The sequence below is a fragment of the Sceloporus undulatus genome, chromosome 6, assembly GCF_019175285.1.
Source record: "Sceloporus undulatus isolate JIND9_A2432 ecotype Alabama chromosome 6, SceUnd_v1.1, whole genome shotgun sequence".
NCBI classification, from domain to species: Eukaryota; Metazoa; Chordata; class Lepidosauria; order Squamata; family Phrynosomatidae; genus Sceloporus; species Sceloporus undulatus.
The window spans coordinates 118,785,761-118,805,370 of NC_056527.1; the positions used below are offsets into that span (position 1 = coordinate 118,785,761).

At 48.6% G+C, this 19,610-nt stretch overlaps 1 protein-coding gene across 3 annotated transcripts in view; it reads right to left on the bottom strand.

Moving 5' to 3' along the window:
* The window catches only part of GIGYF1 (GRB10 interacting GYF protein 1), a 35,903-nt gene that overhangs the window by 10,678 nt on the left and 5,615 nt on the right, over positions 1–19,610 (bottom strand). For 2 of the 3 annotated variants that reach the window (XM_042473458.1, XM_042473455.1), the window contains exons 2-18: positions 12,291–12,549; positions 10,781–10,842; positions 10,402–10,506; positions 10,095–10,224; positions 9,756–9,851; positions 9,524–9,635; positions 9,285–9,396; positions 9,138–9,178; positions 7,709–7,909; positions 7,321–7,550; positions 6,418–6,595; positions 6,115–6,315; positions 5,640–5,797; positions 4,667–4,826; positions 4,391–4,557; positions 2,395–2,495; positions 1,610–1,708 (exon numbers count right to left, since the gene is read on the bottom strand). In XM_042473458.1, the coding sequence (XP_042329392.1) occupies positions 1,610–1,708; positions 2,395–2,495; positions 4,391–4,557; positions 4,667–4,826; positions 5,640–5,797; positions 6,115–6,315; positions 6,418–6,595; positions 7,321–7,550; positions 7,709–7,909; positions 9,138–9,178; positions 9,285–9,396; positions 9,524–9,635; positions 9,756–9,851; positions 10,095–10,224; positions 10,402–10,436 (2,021 nt within the window). In that variant the 5' untranslated portion in view covers positions 10,437–10,506; positions 10,781–10,842; positions 12,291–12,549. The remainder of the gene's footprint in view (positions 1–1,609; positions 1,709–2,394; positions 2,496–4,390; positions 4,558–4,666; positions 4,827–5,639; positions 5,798–6,114; positions 6,316–6,417; positions 6,596–7,320; positions 7,551–7,708; positions 7,910–9,137; positions 9,179–9,284; positions 9,397–9,523; positions 9,636–9,755; positions 9,852–10,094; positions 10,225–10,401; positions 10,507–10,780; positions 10,843–12,290; positions 12,550–19,610) is intronic. The other variant, XM_042473456.1, reaches the window with a different exon arrangement.

Here is a 19,610-nt window from a genome sequence, read left to right on the forward strand (position 1 = left end):
TACATCTGATAGAGATCAATAGTGAAATAAGTAACTACTAAGCAACTGCAGATTATAGCCACATGCTTCAGCATACTAAGCAATCTTGAGTGTATGCTTGCCTTCTATATAATAAGCCTTTTAAAAAATTAGGTTGGTGTTAAGTCTTGTTGGGTTGGGTGTCTGGTACTAGTGGTCGGTTTCTGGTGTGTAGTACCTCTGGGGACTGGTGACATGTGAGGATAAAGGAATCCACAGAGAGAGAGAGAGAGAGAGAGAGAGAGAGAGAGAGAGAGAGAGAGTCAACACAGTTTATGTCATAAAGTGTGGTAGCAATTGGACGGACTTGGAAAATGGGACACAGAGTGGTTAGAGAACAGTCACCAACCTAGACTGAGGAAGACCAAATGGCCTTTAGGAGACAAGGAGGTGAAGGCAGGCAGGGAAACTTGTCCAATTTCCATCTGGCACTATATCCTTATAGTTGTGCAGTGCAAGGGTGTGAATGTTGGACTAGGACTCTGGGAGACCGGATTTCAAATCCTTGTTCAGCCACAGAAACCCACTGGGTAGCCATGGAAAAGTCACTTTCTCTCAGCCTCAGAGGAAGACAGGGCAACCCTCCTTTGAATGAATTCTACTGAGAAAGTCCTCTGAATTAAGGCTTCTACCAGTTGATATCCATTTGAAGGTACATATTAACAACTGCATGCTATGGGGAGAAGCCAAGTTTGGGGTGGAGAGCTGTACCACCTGCAAGCAAGGACTGGGTGCCCAAAGGTGGGCAAGAGAGTGGGGCCTCCCTGATCTCTCATATGTCTTTTCCTTCCTTAGAGTGATGCTCTCAGGGATGACTCTGCTCCCTTCTTCTTCATTCAGTCTCCCTCTCATTCTCTCTCTAGCAACAATAATATCCCAAACTGCTTTCTTCTGTCTCTAGGTGGTGCTCTAACAGCAGCAGAAACAGCCAACAATCTCTATTTGGTTTAACATTCCTGTAAGCCCACTGCATGAGCTGCTCTAAGAGTGTGCTGCAGTCCACAAAAGGTTATACAAAAGCCAAACCAAATGTGTTCATCCTGGATATGCCACAAAGATCCAAAACACACTGCAGAAACAATCCAGTCTGAGACTGCTTTAACTGCCCTGGCCCATTCTTGCAACTTAATCAAGTACAAGGCATTCTATAAGTAAGAGCTATGTGTCCAAATGGCCCCACACTCCTGGCTTTTGGAGACCAATAGACACATATCCAATTTAATTTATTCAAAGTATTTATATATCGCCTGCCAGTCCTCAATTTAATTAGTGAGACACATGATTCCCACTTCTATTTCAAAACCTTCTGCAAGGTAATGCAAACCAAAAACAAAAATAATTTCCAGGTCAGTTGTGTTTTCAAACAGCTTTTCTAAGCTTCAACCAGAGTTTCAGGTATTTTTAAACTTTCTAATGCAGTTATTTTCTAGAGCAGGACAGTAAAAATTTTCAATGCCACTGGAACAGCAGGATTATATGTAGCGGAGAAGATTCAAATGGGAAAACAGACAAACACTGTCCTGAGCATTGACTTTTTTTGGCAAGGCAGAATAGTGAAAGTGTTACAGCAATCCCGGGGGAAGGGACTTGCCTCGGTTTGAGAGCCTGCAGCTGCTGGAGGAAGGTGGTGAGTTGCTGGGGTGTCAGGTCGCCCGTGGCCAGCTTCTGCTGGAGGGCATACTGCTGCCTGCTGTGGAAGGAAGGATGCAGAGGCATGATGAACTCAACCATGGCAAACCTCCTCTGTACAAATCTTGTCAAAAAAACCCATGATAGGGTTGTAACAAGTTGGAAATGAAGGCACAAACAACAACAGAATGACAGCAATGTCAACATCCCTTGGGCTTCTAAAGGGAGAGTATGCCATAATGGTGGTGGGGGGGGGGGGGGGGTATTACAACAGAGAAGGCTCTGTCCTACATCTTTCTGAGAGCCTCCTACTCTGGTGAGATACAGAGGAGGGCCTCCAACTCAAACCTTGGGCAGACACAGATATGGAGAAACAGTCCTTCACATACTGAGGCCCCGGCCCATTTAGGGCTCTAAACTTCATCGCCAGTATTTTGAATTCAAACCAGAAGTGCAGTGCAATTCTTTTAAAGCCAGTGTAATATGGCTTATATAAACCATTCTTGCCAGCAGTCTTGCTGCTGCATTTTGCTCTAGATGCAGCTTCCAAGCAGTCTTCAAGGGCAGCCCACATATACTGCATTGCAACAGTCCAACTGGGAAGTTACCCCTGTTTTTCTTAGGGTTCCCTGGCTGTTCAAGGTTCCAGTCAGCTGGTGCTGTGGAAGGCTCCAGCTAAGCCAGGCTGCTCACGGAGGCTGAGGGAGGAGGCCCAGCTCAGGGCCCAGGGTGGCAGCCCAGAATTACCTGCTGAAAAGCTGAAGCAACTGCTGATGCTGCAGCTGCTGGTAGAGAGCGGCTGCAGCCAGCTCTTGCTGCTTCTTCAAACGCTCCTGGTCCATGTTTCCCTGGGTGAGCGGGAGAGCAGAATGAGAAAGCGTTTTACGGTCACAGTCCAGATCACAAGGAGACTTGGCAAGAGCACAAGATGGCGGGAACGCAGAGAGGCATAAGAGACAAAACTAAGAAAGCACCTGTAGAATTTGCAGGGAGAAATCAGAGACACGTCTCAAAGTACTCAACTGGTATCGGCTTGACAGGCCCTCTCCATCATAAGGCAGCCATCTATAGTGTACTTTCAGGCATGTCTCTGGTTTTCCTCCGAGAACAAGGAGGTAGACAAAGAGAAGCAAGAAATGGTTGCTTTGCTAACCTCCGTCATCACTCACTGAACATCAAAATAGGTTATCTGAACACACACACACACACACACACACACACACACACACACTTACTTATGTGATGTGCCCCACCTCACAGGGAGGGTTTTTCAATGGTACAAAGAGCTAGTTTCTCTGACTCCATGCCCTGTGTCTCACGACCTCCACTTCCTGAGACTGAGAAGGCAAGCAGTGGTGGTGGTCGGGGGACTCAGTGCCTGGTCAAAATGCTCACCTCTTCCCAAAATCACAAGTGGTGGAGCTGGATGGGGATGGAAATGGGACCATTTTCAGTTTAAATTTCAACTATTTTCAAGGAGAAGGGGCAGCTTTTTCAAACTCCTTCTACCGATCAGAGGGCTACTGTTTCTACTCCCACAACCCTCCAAAATCTCCCAAGATGAAGCTAAGCCATCAAACAGCACTGCTCTAAAGGAGGGAGTTGTCCATCCCCTTGACAGAGCTGGCACCTTTACTAGCAGGGCACCCAACAATTCCTTTGGCTGTGCCTGATGCTGAGAGAGGAGAGGAGCACTACTGCACAAAAGAGCTGGGAGGGAGAGGGAGTCAGATTCCTTTGTGTGGGGCCTTCACTTGGTTGCCCACCTGCCCCATTACTATGACATTCAACCTGAGGATCTTCTAGATGCTCTCAATGTTCCTGTGCTAGACCTTACTTGTCTAATCCCACCAAAGGACATCACCATCACCCTTGTATAACTGCTGCTTCTACAGACACCTTGTGCCTGAACTCAAGCATTTCCATATCACTTATGTAAAATTCTGGGAGGCAGAATTTTATATACAACAAAAAATAATGTATTAAACAGAGGTTCAACATAAAGTTAAAGATTACTTATTTAACACAGCTACATCCTGACTGACCCTCAAAAACTAACTCCCATCTCTGACTCTTAAGCCTAGCAAACTGACCTGATTCTAACTCTCCTCTATCTCCAATGCTAATTCTTCTCCTATCTCTAACTCTTATTCCTCACTGTCCAGCTGCCACACACAAAACAGCCTTTTTAAAGATCCCATTCATTCAGCCAATCACTCTCAACAGATCACTTACCAGGTTACATTTACTATAGATTACATGCATAACCATACTTCTCTAGTAAGTAAACACAATATTTTTTTTAAAGAAAAGTCTGTAACATTACACTCAGCACCAGATATGTGGGCATGCACCATCCAAAAATGAGGGAAAGTGTGTTCTTTCCTGCTGATGAAACTGTTTTAGCTGCTGTCCCCCCTTGAATGAGTTTCAAGCCATTACTGTTTTTATTAGCCCTGCTTATAAATGTCTGAAGGTGGGCTCAAAACTGCATCTACCCAAGAAGGAAAACAAGTCAAGGGCACTGCCTCCCTCACACCCGTATCTTAGAGCCACCTCCCAATGGCCACTCGGGGGTTCTGGCAGTTGCAGCCCAAGAAGAAGAGAGGAGCTTTTCCATGATCTGCCTACCTAGTTCCTGCCATCCCAAGGACTGCTTTGCTGTTGCTTCCTATAGCGAGGTGGAGGATAGACCAAAGTCTTCCTGGCCAAGAACCCACTTCCCCCCAAAGAAAGTGCTCACCAGTAAAGGCGGAGGTGATGGACCCGGAGCAAAAGGCACTCTTCCCCACATCTTGATGACCTCTCCCAGTGGCTGGAAGCCCTCATCACAGCCCCGCTTCACCAGCAGCGACATCGTGAAGTAGCCAGCCTGGAACCACTCCGCCATCTCCTGAGTCGTGAAGGGCCCTGGGGATGGGCAAGGGAGAACAGGTGACCCACTGCCCAGCCGGTTTGTCCCCAGGGCAGGTAGGTATGTGTGCATGCCTGCATGACTCTCTTCATGATCCACACTGACCTTGGATCTCCCCCTGGGGATCCTTGTAGAACCACTTCATGGCTGCTTCGTGGGATAGTGGCAAGGCAGCGGCTGTGTTGCGGTGATCCACAATGGTCTGGGTGAAGTGCTCCTCCTCTAGTGAGCTGTCTTGCAAGGACGCCACCATCTTCTCGGCTTCCTGGAGAGGAAAGAGGGGAAACAACAGGAAGGAGTTTTAGGAGGGGCGATCAGTTCAGGAGACACAGCCAGATACAGTATGACCGTGTCTTCCTGGACAGCTGGAGGGAGACAGGTGCCATCCGAGAAAAAAAGTAGAAGTCTGGAACAGGAGGGAAGGCTTTCTCTGTCCTCACCCATTTGCAACAAGCAGAATGTTAGTCCTGGCAGCACTTGGTTAACAAGGAATGCCATCCCTTGTGACTTTCATACCTGCCCTTGTGACCCAAAGGGGAAGCGAAAGTCCACTCCCCTCTCTCCTTTCCTGCTAGCTGCTGGCAGAGTTCTGAGACCCCCTAAGGAGGCAAAGCTTTCTGGAGCCTGAGAATTCATCAGACCATAGAAAGGAGTGTTTTGCTTCATGGGGGTCCCCCTTCAGGGGTTCTGTGTTCCTCAGGTGGGTGACATGTGTGACTGGGAGCAGTGGCATCTGTGTCAGATCACTCTGTAGTCAGAATGGGAGCAAGAGGAGCCCTGGTGGTGCAGTGGTTCAATGCCTGTACTGCAGCCACTCACTCAAAAAACCATAAGGTTGCGAGTTCAATACCAGCAAAAGGGCTCAAGCTCAGCTCAGGCTTGCATCCTTCCGAGGTTGCTAAAATGAGTACCCAGATTGTTGGGGGCAAATTAGCTTACAGTTGTAAACCACTTAGACACTGCTTAGATGGTATGAAGCGGTATATAAATGAAGCTTGTTTGTTTGTTTGTTTGAGAGAGCGGGGAATTGACAAGACAGCCACAGAGAGGAACTGCCTTCTAAAGCTAGCTCACTCACCTGCTGCAGGTGTTTCATCCCATCTTCATCCTCATTGTCCCCAACAGCAAATTCAGCAGCAGCACTGACAGCAGTTGTGGATGAAGGTACTGATGCTGGGAGAACCGAGATGGCAACAGGGTTGAGCTGAGTTGGTGAGCTTAGGAGGCCTGGATCCCCTGGAGAGTTGTGGAGGGGGTAGCTGAGAGAACAATGCTGGGCAGAAACCAGTATCCGCCCTGTCCCAGAGCCCTCGATCCTTCTCGGGGGGGGGGGGGGGGGGCCCGAATCTCAGAAGAGGAGAGAGGGAGGGACCCTTGCCCTCAGGAAAAACAGAATAAAATTCCCCACCCCATCTCCAAAACAGTCTAGCCTTCATGTTTCTTCCAAGGTTAACAGTTGTCAAACTGCTGTGGATTCTGTCTTTTCCTCAGGCCACATTTTGGCCTGCAAGATTAGAGGGGGAGAAGAGGGAGGGAAAGAGGGGAGCACCTACCATCCATCGTTTCGGCAGCCTGGTTGCTGCTGGCTGCCAGCACGGACCCCTCAGTTTTAGAGGAACCCCCTGGGCCAACTGTTTCACATTCACCAGCTGGTAGGGTGGCAGCAGCCAGGGAGAAAGGGGGGGCAGAGCGCCACAGGGCACCGGGAGGGGCTGGCACGGTCTCATCTGGCGCTTGTCGGGGCTCCTTCCATTCTTTGGGGGGGGGGGGGAAGAGGAGAAAAACAGCATTTTAACCTGGAGTTTGAAGGCAAAATGGTTCACTCACTCTCCAAGACACCACCTGCACCCTCTTACCTCTGTCTGACCCCTCCTTGGCTGTGGGGCTGACAGGAACCTCTCCATTACCCCTCTGACTCCCATCCTTGGCCTCTGGCAGGTCTTCTTCCCCCTCTTCCTCTTCCTCTTCCTCTTCCTCTTGCAAGGGTTGGAAACTTAACTCCTGCTCTTCAGGAATTGCCTCTTTAGGGCTCTTCTGTGGAAGTGGCAGAAGGAGAGGGCTCAATGTTAGTTTGGGGGATACAGACAATGCACAAAAAATACCCCAGAAGCTCCTGTTTGCCCAGAAGGGAGGAAGAAGCATTCTGCAGGGCTGCTGGGAAGGAATAGGCCATGAACCAGGCCAAACCTGCATGGAGGTACCTTCTCCCCATTGTTTTAGAATATAGTGGATGGGAGAATGCAACACATTTGGAAAACAAGGTGCTCTGCCTTGCGGTTCGTCCTTGGGATATTCAAAAAGAACCACCAATGCTTTGTGCAAATCTTCAGACAAGGCTTTGCCAACCCACTATCCTCTGATGAATTGGCCCACAGTTCCCATAACCTCACCCCCAAGCATGGGAATTCTAGTCTCAATTTATCTGAACAGCACCAGATTGGGAAAGGCTACTCTAACGGCTTCTTGAATCACGGTAGCCTTGCCAGAATTCAAGACAAAAAACTGAAGGAGCTGGAAAAACTCAATGAATCTGGTGTGAAAGCTAGGCTGCATGTCAGGATGAAAAAATTTGGGGGGGGGGGGGGAATTCCTCCACAAAGTAGTGCAAGTGTTTATGTGGTCTTTTCTGGGGGGGAAGGGAGCAGGTTATTGAAAGGAAAAAATAAGAGGGGGAACTTCCTGAGCCCGTTTCTGGATCCCTCCAGGGAGCCCCAATGGAAGGGGCTCTCCCACCCTCTCCCAGCCCCAGCCTCCTGTACCTTGAGGGACATGAAGGCCCCGGAAGAGTCGAAGGTCCCCATTTCCTCTTCCTCATCTTCCAAGCACCATTCGGGCAGCCCATCCTTATCATCCTCAAAGCTGTCGCTGTTGTGCCGATGGCGCCGCCCACCCCGCGGCTCATCCTCACGATCTCGGAAGTCGAAGTCGAACTTCCGCCTGCGTCCTTCCCCACCATGCTCTCTCCATCCTGCTGACCGAGGCCCTCCATCTGTGGGAGTGAGAGGAAGGGAGTTACAGGTTGCTTTGCCCCCGTCCCCTGTGAAGCAATGAGCCCTTGCCAACCAGAGGTCCACCTCTCCCACATGATCAGAGGCCTCACTGAACTTTCCTTCTCCCAACCAGCAGCCCCATGACCAGGAGCCTTACCTGGGCTGGCTGACCGCCAGCGCTCACTCTCCCGCCTGGCTCCCCCACTCTGCCGCCAGCTGCCTCCTGAGCCGGCCACAGTGCCTCCACCACTCTCCTCTTCTTCCTCGTGCTCCTCTCGGAGTGTCCGCCAGTTGTCGCTATCTGAGCGGGCAAAGTCCTTCCGGCCTGGAGGGGCTCCTTCCTCAAACGGTGCCCGGGCTGAGAGGGAAAGCAAGACAGAAAGAGTTTGGGAGGACCAGGTTGGAAGGACTGTCACACCCCAGAAACCCATCTGCCAGAGAAAGAGCACCAAAGTGAACCCAGATATACACACCAACAAGCCACAGCTGTGGATCATGACAGCCAAAACAGGTACTCAAAGATACCTCCCATTTCAGTGGAAAGGGAACAGAAAGAACTGAAGGTCAAACCCTGACATGAAGAAGCCTCTCTCAACAGGGAATTTAGGGGTCTGGGAATTAGGCTGAGAACCTAGCAATGGTGTTTCAGACAGCGTAGCCCTCCTCCCTCAGCCAAAGGAAGTACATCACTTGACAGTTCTCCTTGATTCAAGGTGGCCCTGCAAAACTAGATGGCCTCAGAAGAGAGTAGTGCCCCTGGCCAAAGGCTGGTGACAGGATTGTCCTCACACACCAGTTTGTAACCACTGTATACAAATTTAACAGAAGTGCCCAAATTGTCTGTGCGTTTTTTTCCCTATTATGTCTTTAGCAGACTTTTATAGCTTAATGTTCTAGGTATATGTAATTTATGGTTCTAGATACTTGATAAGTTTGGGGTTTAAGTGTGTTTTTTCTCCTGTTGGTTGTCACTTAGCCACAGCACCAATCAAGAAAGATGAGGTATCGCTCCAAGAAGTAAACAATTACCCCAGAAAGGGAAGGACCATACAGCACATGTCCAAAGTAGAAGTCCTCCACCAGGGTGGCCAACTGTTCACACATGAAGAAAGCCTATAAAGTTTTTTGGGGGTTTTTTGGGGGGGGGGGCTTTGCAAAATCTTAGAGCTCTTGCAAGATTTCAAACCCCACAGGAACTCCCAAACCTATGTAAATCTCATTATGGTAAATCAGGCATCATGGGAGGAAAGCTTTACTCTGCCCAGTGCAGGAAAGAGGAGGAAGAGTGGTGCCCTGTCAGCCAAGATGCAAACAGAATCCTGGCATCTGGGATGTCACGCTAAATGCCTGGAAGTCAGGCTGGTGGGCGTGGGGCTGGCACCCACTCTCAGATACAGGATTTCAGGCTATGTGAGAAGACTTTAGGACCCCAAATACTGCATGCATAACTTGTAGAAAATGAGACACCTGGGAACTCTACCTCCCACCCATACCCCATAATCCTTGAAAGCAGCAATGGAAATTCCCACTGGCAGTTCTTGGCCTATGGATCCCCAAAGACCGGAGGCTTCCCACACTCCACATACCTACTTCCCGTCGAATGGGCTTCTCAAACCGACGTTCCCCTCTGCAGAAGGAAAGAGGAAAGCAAGCATCAGAGCAGGAGGAGGAGAAGAGGGGAGCCAACCCATCACCATCAAGACCCTCATCTCAGCGCCTGCCTCATCACTCACCGGTCATCCCAACTCTGGCTACGGTGTATCTCACGAACCCCACCACGGCCAAATGCTCCTTCCACCTCTTCAATGCTTCTTTGGTAAAAGCCACTCTCGCCACGGCCACGGCCTGTTCCATGGAAAGAAAGGCATCACTTGGGCGGCACACAACTGTCTCCCATGTAAGAGAGGACAGGGCAGCAATGGGAGGGCACTCCCCACCCAACATCCCATAAGTACCCAAAAGGTCTTCATACCTCGGCTTCGTGTGCTGCCCCTGCCCCGGGAGACCCCGGCGGGGGCAGCTCCAGTCCCCTTTCCCATCAGCCTCAGCACTGCAACACTATTCACAGACATGGAGAAGTTCCTCTGAAAAGAGGGGAAAGAAAGAGCGAGAGAGAAAGAGATCACATGTCATGGAGAGGAAGGAGTCCCTGGATTCCTCAGACTTGACAAGCCAAAGATCCTCTTTTCACTCCTATACCTTACCTGTTCTTCTTCTGTCAACGGTACTAATGCCAGGGGTTGCAGAGGATCATCCTGGAGAATGGCAGAGAATTCTTTGTCCTGGATTTCCTCTGGGACCTGCAGGGACAGGGACCACGGGTAGAAAGGAGGAAAGAAGAGGGAAATTTTAGTGGCCTGTACATGAGTGTCAAGCCTCCACCCAGCTTGCCCCAGCCCAGACTGTGTCTCTTAGGGGTTACTTTCAAGAGAAGATACAGAAAGGAGGACAAATGATAAAAAATCAAAATCCACTCCCTAGTCCTTAGAAGGAGGTGAGAGAAAGCGAAAGAGGGCTGGTGGAGGCAGCAGCACTGCACTTACCTTGTTGTCTTTGATGTAAAGTGCCAACATCTCTTCCCTCCCATATCGGTATTCAGCTAGTTTGTACTTTGGCATGGCAGGGGAGGGTGGAGGGGACGCAACACTTCCGCCGCTGGAGAGCGCCCGGAGCCTGGAGGGAGGCAGAAGAATGGAAAATGGAGCAGCACTTTTACATGTCTTGCTTATCTAGATTAGACTGCATAAATGAGCAACCCTCACTCATACCCTCTGAACAAAAAGGGTACACTAGTCACCCTGTGCCTTCCTCAACCTCACAATTTCATCCCCCCATCAAAAACTAACTCACCACTCTGGCCCAAAGTTCAGAGTCTCAGCTGCCATCCTGCTGCTCCTGGACTGAGCTCTCTCACTCTCGTCGGTTGTGTTTGTCTTCCTTTTCTTCTCCAACAACCTTGGAGGCAAGAAGAGTGCCAATGGAAAGGCAGCAGGACGCAAGGCCTCCGCCTTGCTGCTATGGCTACTGCCCCAAGCCCCTCTTTTGACCAAAGTGGAAAGGATGGAAAATGGACCATGAGATCCTCTGAAGTCTAGAGAATGCACTCTGGCCATTTCAGAAGATGTAGGGCAGGCAAAGGGGGGGAGGGTGGAATTGAGAAGAGGGGGCAGCTGTGAGAAAGAAAAGAGTGGTTGTTTTCTTAGAAGCATCCAGCTCACTTCTGTTATACCTTGAAGGCTCTGCCCTGGATCGTACGCTTCTGCTGTGAGGCTGGTTTCAATGGCTGGGGAGCTGCAGAAGAGGAAAGACTATCAGTTGAGATGCCCATCCCTCAAAACTTTTATTTAAACTGAAGGGCTAGGGAAACAATGCCTACAAGCCTGGGGTTAATGCCCAAGAGTCAGAGCCAAACAGGTTGGGCATCTGGACCTGGCCTAGCAGCTGTGTCACTTCCAGCCTGCAGCTGCCTCTTCTTGGCCAGGGAGTGTCAGGGGTGGCCAAAACTCAAAAGAGAAACAAACCGGGCAAATTAGGGCTTTAGACAAAAGATGCCTAAACCTCCTTGACCTATTTACCACCGATCATATTGCCCACCTCGGTAGGCATGCCACATTGGCTCCTATCAGCTGAAGCAGAAACAGCTGCATTAAAATAAAATTAAAATGCCTTTTCTTTTCTTTTCAAGAATTGTTTTTCAGTATATTGACACCTATTATTATGAAGCATAATCATCATTACAACATGTAAGTGAATGTTGGTAATGATGATTATGCTTCATAATAATAGGTGTCAATCCTGCTTTTTTCTCAACTCAGGGATGTAAGGAGGCTGAGGTTTTATATTTGTTTTTAAATGACCTTGACTGGTTTAATGCTGTAAATCTGGGTCCAGGTACTCAAAGCACATAAATCATGACCAACCTGTGTTTCCAGATAACAGATCCCCTCAGCAAGTACTGTACTGAAGTTGTGTAGTGTTTATCCTTTGCATATATGTAACGGGAGGCAACTTGCCCCTCACCCACCTCCACTGTGGAATCAGAAGTTATGAGCCCGCCGATCATTTGCCTCAAATGCCATGCTCATGCTCCTAAACTTCTGTTTCTTTTAGTCCCAGACATTCTTATCAAATGTCATTCCTTGGTCCATACAATCCTAAACATGCCCAATTTTGTCTGATTTCACAGGTTTAGCAGGCTCAGGCCCAGTCCATGGGTGGGAGATCACGAGAAGAAACTTGCAGGGACCCTCAGACAGGGTTAGGTAAAGAAGCTCACCTGAAACCACTACTGCCCATCACAGTTGACAGTATCGGGCTAGAAAGACCCCTGCACAACTGCTTGTGCACCAGTGCAAAAGGCCCCAGGTTCAGCCCCTGGAAGCATCTCCAGGAGGAGCCACAAAAGAGACCTGCCTGAAGACTCATAAACCTATGGTTGTCTGTCAGAGTTGACAAGATTAGACTAGGAAGGCCCAAGGTCTGGCATGTTTCCCTCTGCCTCTGTCTTTGCAAGCTTCATGGCACGTCAGTACCCCATCCCTTCCACACCGAGCCTTTTCCATGGCTCTTTCTTCCGCTGCCTCCCACAAGCTCAGTCCCGGAAAGCAAGAAGGTGATATGCTGCAGAGTAGAGGGGAAACCCAATTGCTGGCACGCATGAGAATGCCTTGTGGTAGGTTGGGGATCCCTTCACAGACACCTCAAAAGACAGAGCACCCGCTAAAGAATGGGATGCTTACCCCAGTAGCAGCTGTCACAAGTGCCACCTTTCCAAGTGGCTGAGATAGGGAAGCAAGACAAGTGGAGACACAGAGAGAGGGGAGGAAGAGTCACAGTTGCCGGTGTTGCCTCCTCCGCCTCCTCCAACGCAAGCGATTCCAGCAAAGGCGCTCCTGGAGCCTAGTCTGGCCCGAGGCCACCGGTGACCTCCCAGAAGGCTGTTTGGTCTTGGCCCCCCAAGACAGAGCCCAGTGGCTCAATTCACATTGGAGAAAATCTCTGGAAGAGAGAGAGGGGATTACAATTGCCTCCCACCCCTCAGCAGGGAGCATGTGCACACAGACACACGACCCCCATTCCCACTTCACCTTATGAGGGGGCAAAACATGAGCCAGATAGCGTGTGTGGGGGGAGGCTTGTGAGCACTGGGCCTCCCTGCTGCTCATCCCCTACACCACTTTCCAGTTAGGAGGGTCAAAACATCAGCCCCGTCCCAGAAGGAGCACCACAGAGGACTGTTTTCACCTCACACCTATCCTTCCATCTTAGAGTCACAAGGGCAGGCAGAAGGTGCCAGAGAAGGTGAAGGGCATGGGGTTGCTCCATTTAGAGACATGGAAGCACTGCCAGGCGAGCCACAGGGTGTGGCTTGGGGGCCAAAAGAAAGACAGGGCAATAGATCTACACACACAGCCACACACTTCTGGCATCTCTGCTTCCCAGGGTATTACTGCTAGACCATCTGCACAGTGGAAATGTCTTCTTGCCCCACTGACCTACTACTCCTACTATTATAACTGTATACTGTTGTTGCGTTGTGTGCCTTCAAGTTGTTTCTGACTCATGGCGACCATCAAGAGAGGGAGTGAAAAGACAGGCCCAGCGCCCTTGGGCCTATCCTCCAGTGAGTCCATCTGCCTTGGTCCAGGCCTCAGAGGGAGAAAAGAACTGCTGGACCTGATCCTCTCCTTTCCAACCACCATTCCCTTCTCTTTTTGTGTCGTGTCTTTTTAGACTGTATGCCTGAGGGCAGGGAACCATCTAATTAAAAATAATAATTGTAAGCTGCTCTGATAGCCTTTAGGGCTGAAGAGTGGGGTATAAATACCATAATAAATAAAATAAATGGTCTTTCCCTGAGGCTGAGAGAGTGTGACTTGCCCAAGGTCACCCAGTAAGTTTTGTGGCCAAGCTGGGAATCAAACCCTGGTCTCAAGAATCACATCAAACAGTCAAACCACCACACCACACTGGCTCTCATCTCTCTCTCTCTCTCTCTATGTAGATATATTTTCTGCTTTTTCTCTAAAATCAGGACTTACAGTGGCCTGCAATTTAAAACAAGCACAATATAACAACAACAGCAAAAACCCAACACACACACACACAGAGTCCACCATTAAAACAGAATGGAACAATTCACATTATTAGAACCATTTAAGAAGATAAAAGGCAGTTAAAACAGTTCAACAAAAACAATAATGCATTCTCTGAAGATGCCAGCCACAGATGCTGGTGAAACGTCCGGAATAAACTCTAGAGCATGGCCATATAGTCCAGAAAACCCACAAAAAACCAATAAAGCTGCCTCTTACAAGTCCTTCTTGAAAAGTTCCTGTCAGAATAAAAAGTCATTGTCTGCCCATGGAAGGACAGCAGGAAAAGGGTCTTTCTGGCCTCCCTGGGAAGTGATTTCCAGAGCCTGGGGCAGCCACTGAGAAGGCTGTGCTGGCGAAGGTGGGGGCTTGAGAGAAGGGACCCTCCTGAGGATCTCATGACCCAGGCAGGTAGATATGAAGACAGACAGCTGTTAGACAGTCTGGACCAAAGCTTATAGGGCTTTCTAGATCTTAAAAGTCATGCTGAATTGCACCCAGAAACAGACCAGCAGCAAGGAGAGCTGCATGGTCCCTACAACCCACCCTTGTGGATGCTCTGCTTGTAGCTCTTCGTACCAGTTGAAATTCCCAAACTTTGTTGCAAGGCAGCCTCATGCAAAGGGTGTCACAGTAATCCAAGACAAACACACACACAATCCTTGTAGGAGAGGCTGGAGCTTTGGCAGAAGGTAGCCAATAAGTCTGAAAGCCACCATATGTATGTGTCACAGCTTTGGTGGTGAGGCATGTACATTGCCCAGGGCTACTTGGAATGAGACTTTTTCCAAATTGAAATACAGTTAAACCCGGCAGGTTTAACTCTTGGCAAACCTCTCCGCCTCCTCTGCTTTGACTTTGCCTTAGCACCTGCTAAAGCTGCCTGGGCTAACAACAATGCAGCACATCCCAGAAACAAATCCTGGGCTGTAGGGAAGCTCTCTTATCTCTCCTGTATCCCTCCCCTGAGGCCTAGTATTTCATGGGAGAGGAAAGAGGACTTTCTCCCATGGTTCTGATAGGCAGATTTAGGGAGCTGCTCCGAGGCAGTTCATACTCCAGCCTCTCCCACAAGGATTGGCTGTGTGTGTGTCTTGGATTACTGTGACACCCTTTACCTGAGGCTGCCTTAGAACAGTGTTTGGGAATTTGAACTGGTACAAAGAGCTACAACAAGAGCATCCAGTCAGCTTTTGACTCATGTCTTGAGTACAGAACAGCAGAGACCCAGGGGATAGAGCAGAGCTGCAGAGCCCATGACCCTCCAGGTGCTGTTGGCTTGTAACCTCCATCAGCCTTAGCCAGGATTTAAACATGGCCATGGATGATGGAAGCTGTAGTCCAACATCCAGAAGGCCACAGTTTCCCTACCTCTTGCATGAAAAAAATTGGGCAAAGCCACCTCTGAGCATTCCTTGCCCAGGAAAACTCTATGGAATTCATGGGATCACCAGAGGTTGAGGCAATGTGAACCACACACACACACACACACACACACACAATTGGCTCTTCTTATACACAGATTTCTTATACACAGATTCAAGCATCCACGGTTTGAAAATGTTCAAAAACAGTATAAATTTCAAATATCAAACCTTGATTTTCCATTTTAATAAGGGGCGCCATTTTGCTTTGTCATTATATTTAATGGGACTTGAGCAGCCATGGATTGTGTTATCTGCAAGGGATCTTGGAACCAAACCCCAGAGTATAACAAGGGTTCACTGTATTTGATGCATCTATGTATTATGTGCTTTATATAACATACATAGAGCAAGTTTACGCACATATATCTCATAGATTCATTCAAATGTATAACTCTGGATTCATACTTCAGAGAATCTTGGTTGTCTGAACAAAGACATCATAAGCAAGCATCTAAAAAGTCAACCCCACAGCTACCTCCCTGACTTTAATGGAGAAGGCATTCCCCTGGGAAGGCACAGTGGCGCTAAATGCTCCACAGCAGTACAGTGCCTCCATTATCTTCACTATCTCCCATGCAAACTGTAAGTTCCTTGGGGCAAGACCCCATCCTTCTATACTCCAAATAACTCCCCCCATCATGCACAGTAAAGGTGCACTCCTATAATGATGATCAACTGACCCCAAGTCAAGAGTGAGCTCCATGACTGCGGGGGGCTTTAGAGTACGGCTCTCTCCACTTACTCCCTGCAAATGGGACCCCTGTGCTGTGAGGAAGGGCATCTGGGAATATTGGCATGAGAAGGGTATTGCTGTCTTTGGGTCTCAGGAGGTGTTTCAAGGCATAGACTCAGCAATCACTCAGAAAAAGCAAGGCCCTTCCTGAAGAACTTGAGAAAGTTGCATTTTTTGGACCAGAATACCCCAAACCTTCCCCAGGCCAATTCTGCAAGCTGTAGTTCAAGAAAAGATCTGTCTTAGTGCTGCTTCAAAAACAAAAGCCGCTACAAATCCATTCCCTGAGCTCAGGCTCCAACTTCTCACATGCAAGTCTGCACCCACACTGCACAAACAATCCAGTTTGACACCACTTTAACTGCCATGGCCCAATGCTATGAAATACTACTAACTGTAGTTTGCTGTCGCATTGGAGCACCCCGACAGAGAAGGCTAAGTGTCTCACATAACTACAAATCCCTGAATTACATAGCATTAAGTCACAGCAGTTAAAATGGGATCACCCTGGGTTATTTCTGCAGCCCAAATAAAAATGATGCGCCTCAAAAGGAGGTTCAAGGAGTAATTCTCCCAAAGATCCAAGAAGCTGCAAAGTGAAAAGAATAGCCAGCTGACTGCACCACAAGCATCACCGAGAACGCCTTAAGGACAGACTCAGCATTCAAGCGCTGCGCAAGCATCCTTCTTCTCCTTGAAGCAAAAGATATGGTTAATGAATGTACTATGAAAGTTGGGTGGTCCAAAAGGTCAAGTCCTGACCCCCCCAAATCACCCCACAGCCAGCCTCTGCCTGGGGAGAGCTGGCTCTCAATGGCTCAGTCCCTTTCTTTCCTCTCTTCTTCCTTCTCCTCCTCCTCGCTTTCACATCCCCTGCAAGGCAAAAGGCCAAAGGAATAGATTAACCCAGGAACAGGGAGGTCAGACAGTCTGGTTGCTTGCGAGGGGTTAAAAATAAAGAGTCCGCCTGAAATCCTGCATGGCAAAGCGGAAGGAGAGGGGAGGGCCTCTGTTCAGCCAACTTCCTTGGGAGGCATCTGATGACCGCTCTCAACCCAGGACCGCTGCCACCATGGCAAGTGCTGGCCCTGACCTGCGATGGTCTTCCCTTCCCGCTTGCTCTGCGCCGATTCAGCTGCCGCAGAGCTCACAGCAAAACCCAGGCAGTCCTGCTGGGAAAGACTTCACTCAGTCTGGAGCATAAACCTCAGATAACTCTTGCTGCTGGAGATTTACCAGCTCCCTTCAGCACCAGAGAAGATGTACAACTGAAAAGCCCAGACCCTCACAGAGCACAACCTGAAGGTGAGCTTATAACGCAGCACCGCAGCAAAAGAGGCCAATGCAATACATACAACCACTCGCCTGACTTGACAAGGTGAGCTGAGAACTACCCTCTGCAGCATTTGACAGGAAGACAGACAAGGCTTCTCCCCTTTTAAGCCATAAAGCTGGTAAGATGCCTAAGTGTGGGAGCGGAGGGGGCAGCCAGCAGTTTCTATTGTGTTGCCCACAGGGTCCTCCACTTGACTATCAGCCTGCCAGCTACAAGACCCCTTAACTAACCAGAGGGGCACAAGAGCTGGCAGGCTCCGCAGGGCAATCGTCACATCCTTCTGGGCAGTTAGGAATGGGAAGATGTGGGACGGAAAACTTTTCACACCCATTTACTTCCATTTATCCACAATGGTCTGGGCTAGTGTACTGCAACCAATCATGTCAGATGGGGAAATGTAGGATATGGGCTTCTTGTTGTCGTGGGACCTTGGTATCTGCTGGGCTTTGGTTCCAGGATCCCCCACCAATACCAAAACCTATGGATGCTCAAGTTCATTGTACACAACAGCACAGTAAAATGATATCCCTTATGCAAAATGCCAAAATCAAGGTTTGCTTTTTGGAATTTATGTATTTTTGAAACGTCTTCAAACTATGGATAGCTGGATTTGTGTTATAATGAATCTGAGGATATCTCTGGATAAATCATTTGGGGATGTGTGTGTTTTCTAAGGGGGAAGCACTCACAAACCCTGGCCATCAGAGGAGTAGACGAAAAAATGAGCACACTAACAGGCCTGCTTCTATTTGCTAAAATGTTTTGCTTTTCCCTCAGCCGCAAGAACCAGGCAGTCAAGACCAAACATCATACGCTGCCGGTGCTCAGAGACTCACAAGCATCCTTTCATGAAATAAAACGTTCAACTAGTTGTACTAAATCAGATTTGTTTAAAAACTTAAAATAAAACTGGGTGAGTGAATGAAGCTGAAGGTACTTGTATCTCAACAACACAAAGTTAAACTGTTTGATATATCAAAGACATTGCCACATTAGGCTGGAAAACCAGTATGCAAAGGGATCTTGCAGCACCTTTAAAACTAACTGGAGGAAAGAAGCTGGCAACATGAGCTTTTGTAGGCTTGGTCTGCTGCCTCATATGCATGGAGTGCAGGGTCCACAAACAGACCTCTATAAGTGGGCTTTGTGTGAACAGCAATAGCAATGCAAAACGTATGGGTATGGCCATGAGGTGACAGGTTTGAATCCTGAGCACCCCAGCCAGCATCATTCATATGGTGATCTATTCATCTTGGCTTTGGGTAACAGCCTTCCTCCTGCCTTTGTTCCCCAACAGCCATCCTTAAATCTGAACTGCAGATGTTGTTGGATTCCCTCATTCCCAACTACTGGCCCTGCTGGCTGGACACAAGGGACCTGGGAGGCCAACACACCAAATGCAAAGAGCTGTGGAAACACCGTAAGCCTCATGCCTTTCTCCACTTCTCCCCAAAGAAGGGCAGCAGCTTTCATTAGTTTGCCTTTGCTGTTCTTAAGCGCCTGCTGAGCTGTTCACCTGTTCACCGCACACCCCTCAATACGCAATTTAACCCTGGAGGAGGAAGAGGCCCAGTCTGAAGGGTTTCACTCATCCTGGGACTGGGGAGTTTGGGATTAGCCAAAAAAGGTTGCCAGGATTTGGGGGCGTGCAGGAACTCCACTTCTCTCTTGAGGTTTCCCACCAGTTGGAAGCAGCAAGCAGGAGCATTGGTATTGTAGGCTGGGACATAGTGGGTCCAGTCTGTTTGAAAGACTTCATTGAGATGTTTGGAGGAGTCCCTTCTCAGGTTCATTTGGGGGATACAAAGAGAGGACCTTCTTGGTGGCTGCTGCCAGACTTTGGGAAAGCCAATTCTGTTAATTTTGTACTCTTCAAAGCTCCGCCGGGCTTTTAGGACTGGCTGCAATGGACTTTTAATGAGGGACCGTTTGGTTATTTTGAGCCTGTGTGTGTGTCTACTTTTAATAAACTCTAAATGGTTCTAACTCTATAGATTATTTGTTTTCAAACAACATAGACAAGCTGACTCTTCTTTGTCCAAAATGGTTGGGACCAGAAGCTTTTCAGATTTTTGAATATTTGCATATACTTCATGAGATCTCCTGGGAAAGGGACCAATGTCTAAAAACAACATTCATTTGTTTCATCATATACACTTTATACACATTTGATAGACAATATTTTAATAATTTTGTGCATGAAACAAAGTTTGTGTACACTGTACACCATCAGAAAGTGTCACCATCTCAGCCACCCACCTGGACACTTTGGGAGTATTTTGGATTTCCAGGCAAGGGATGCTCAACCTGTCTGAAGATCAGGGAGTGTGAAAAAGAGCTCTGAATGGGCCTCAGGGCAAAGCAAGCAAGGCCTCTCCCTAAAAGCCAACGTGCCTAAACTGAGGGCATGGTTATTGCAGACACACTGTCAGATGACATAAATCACTGGAAAGAACAATAACACTTAG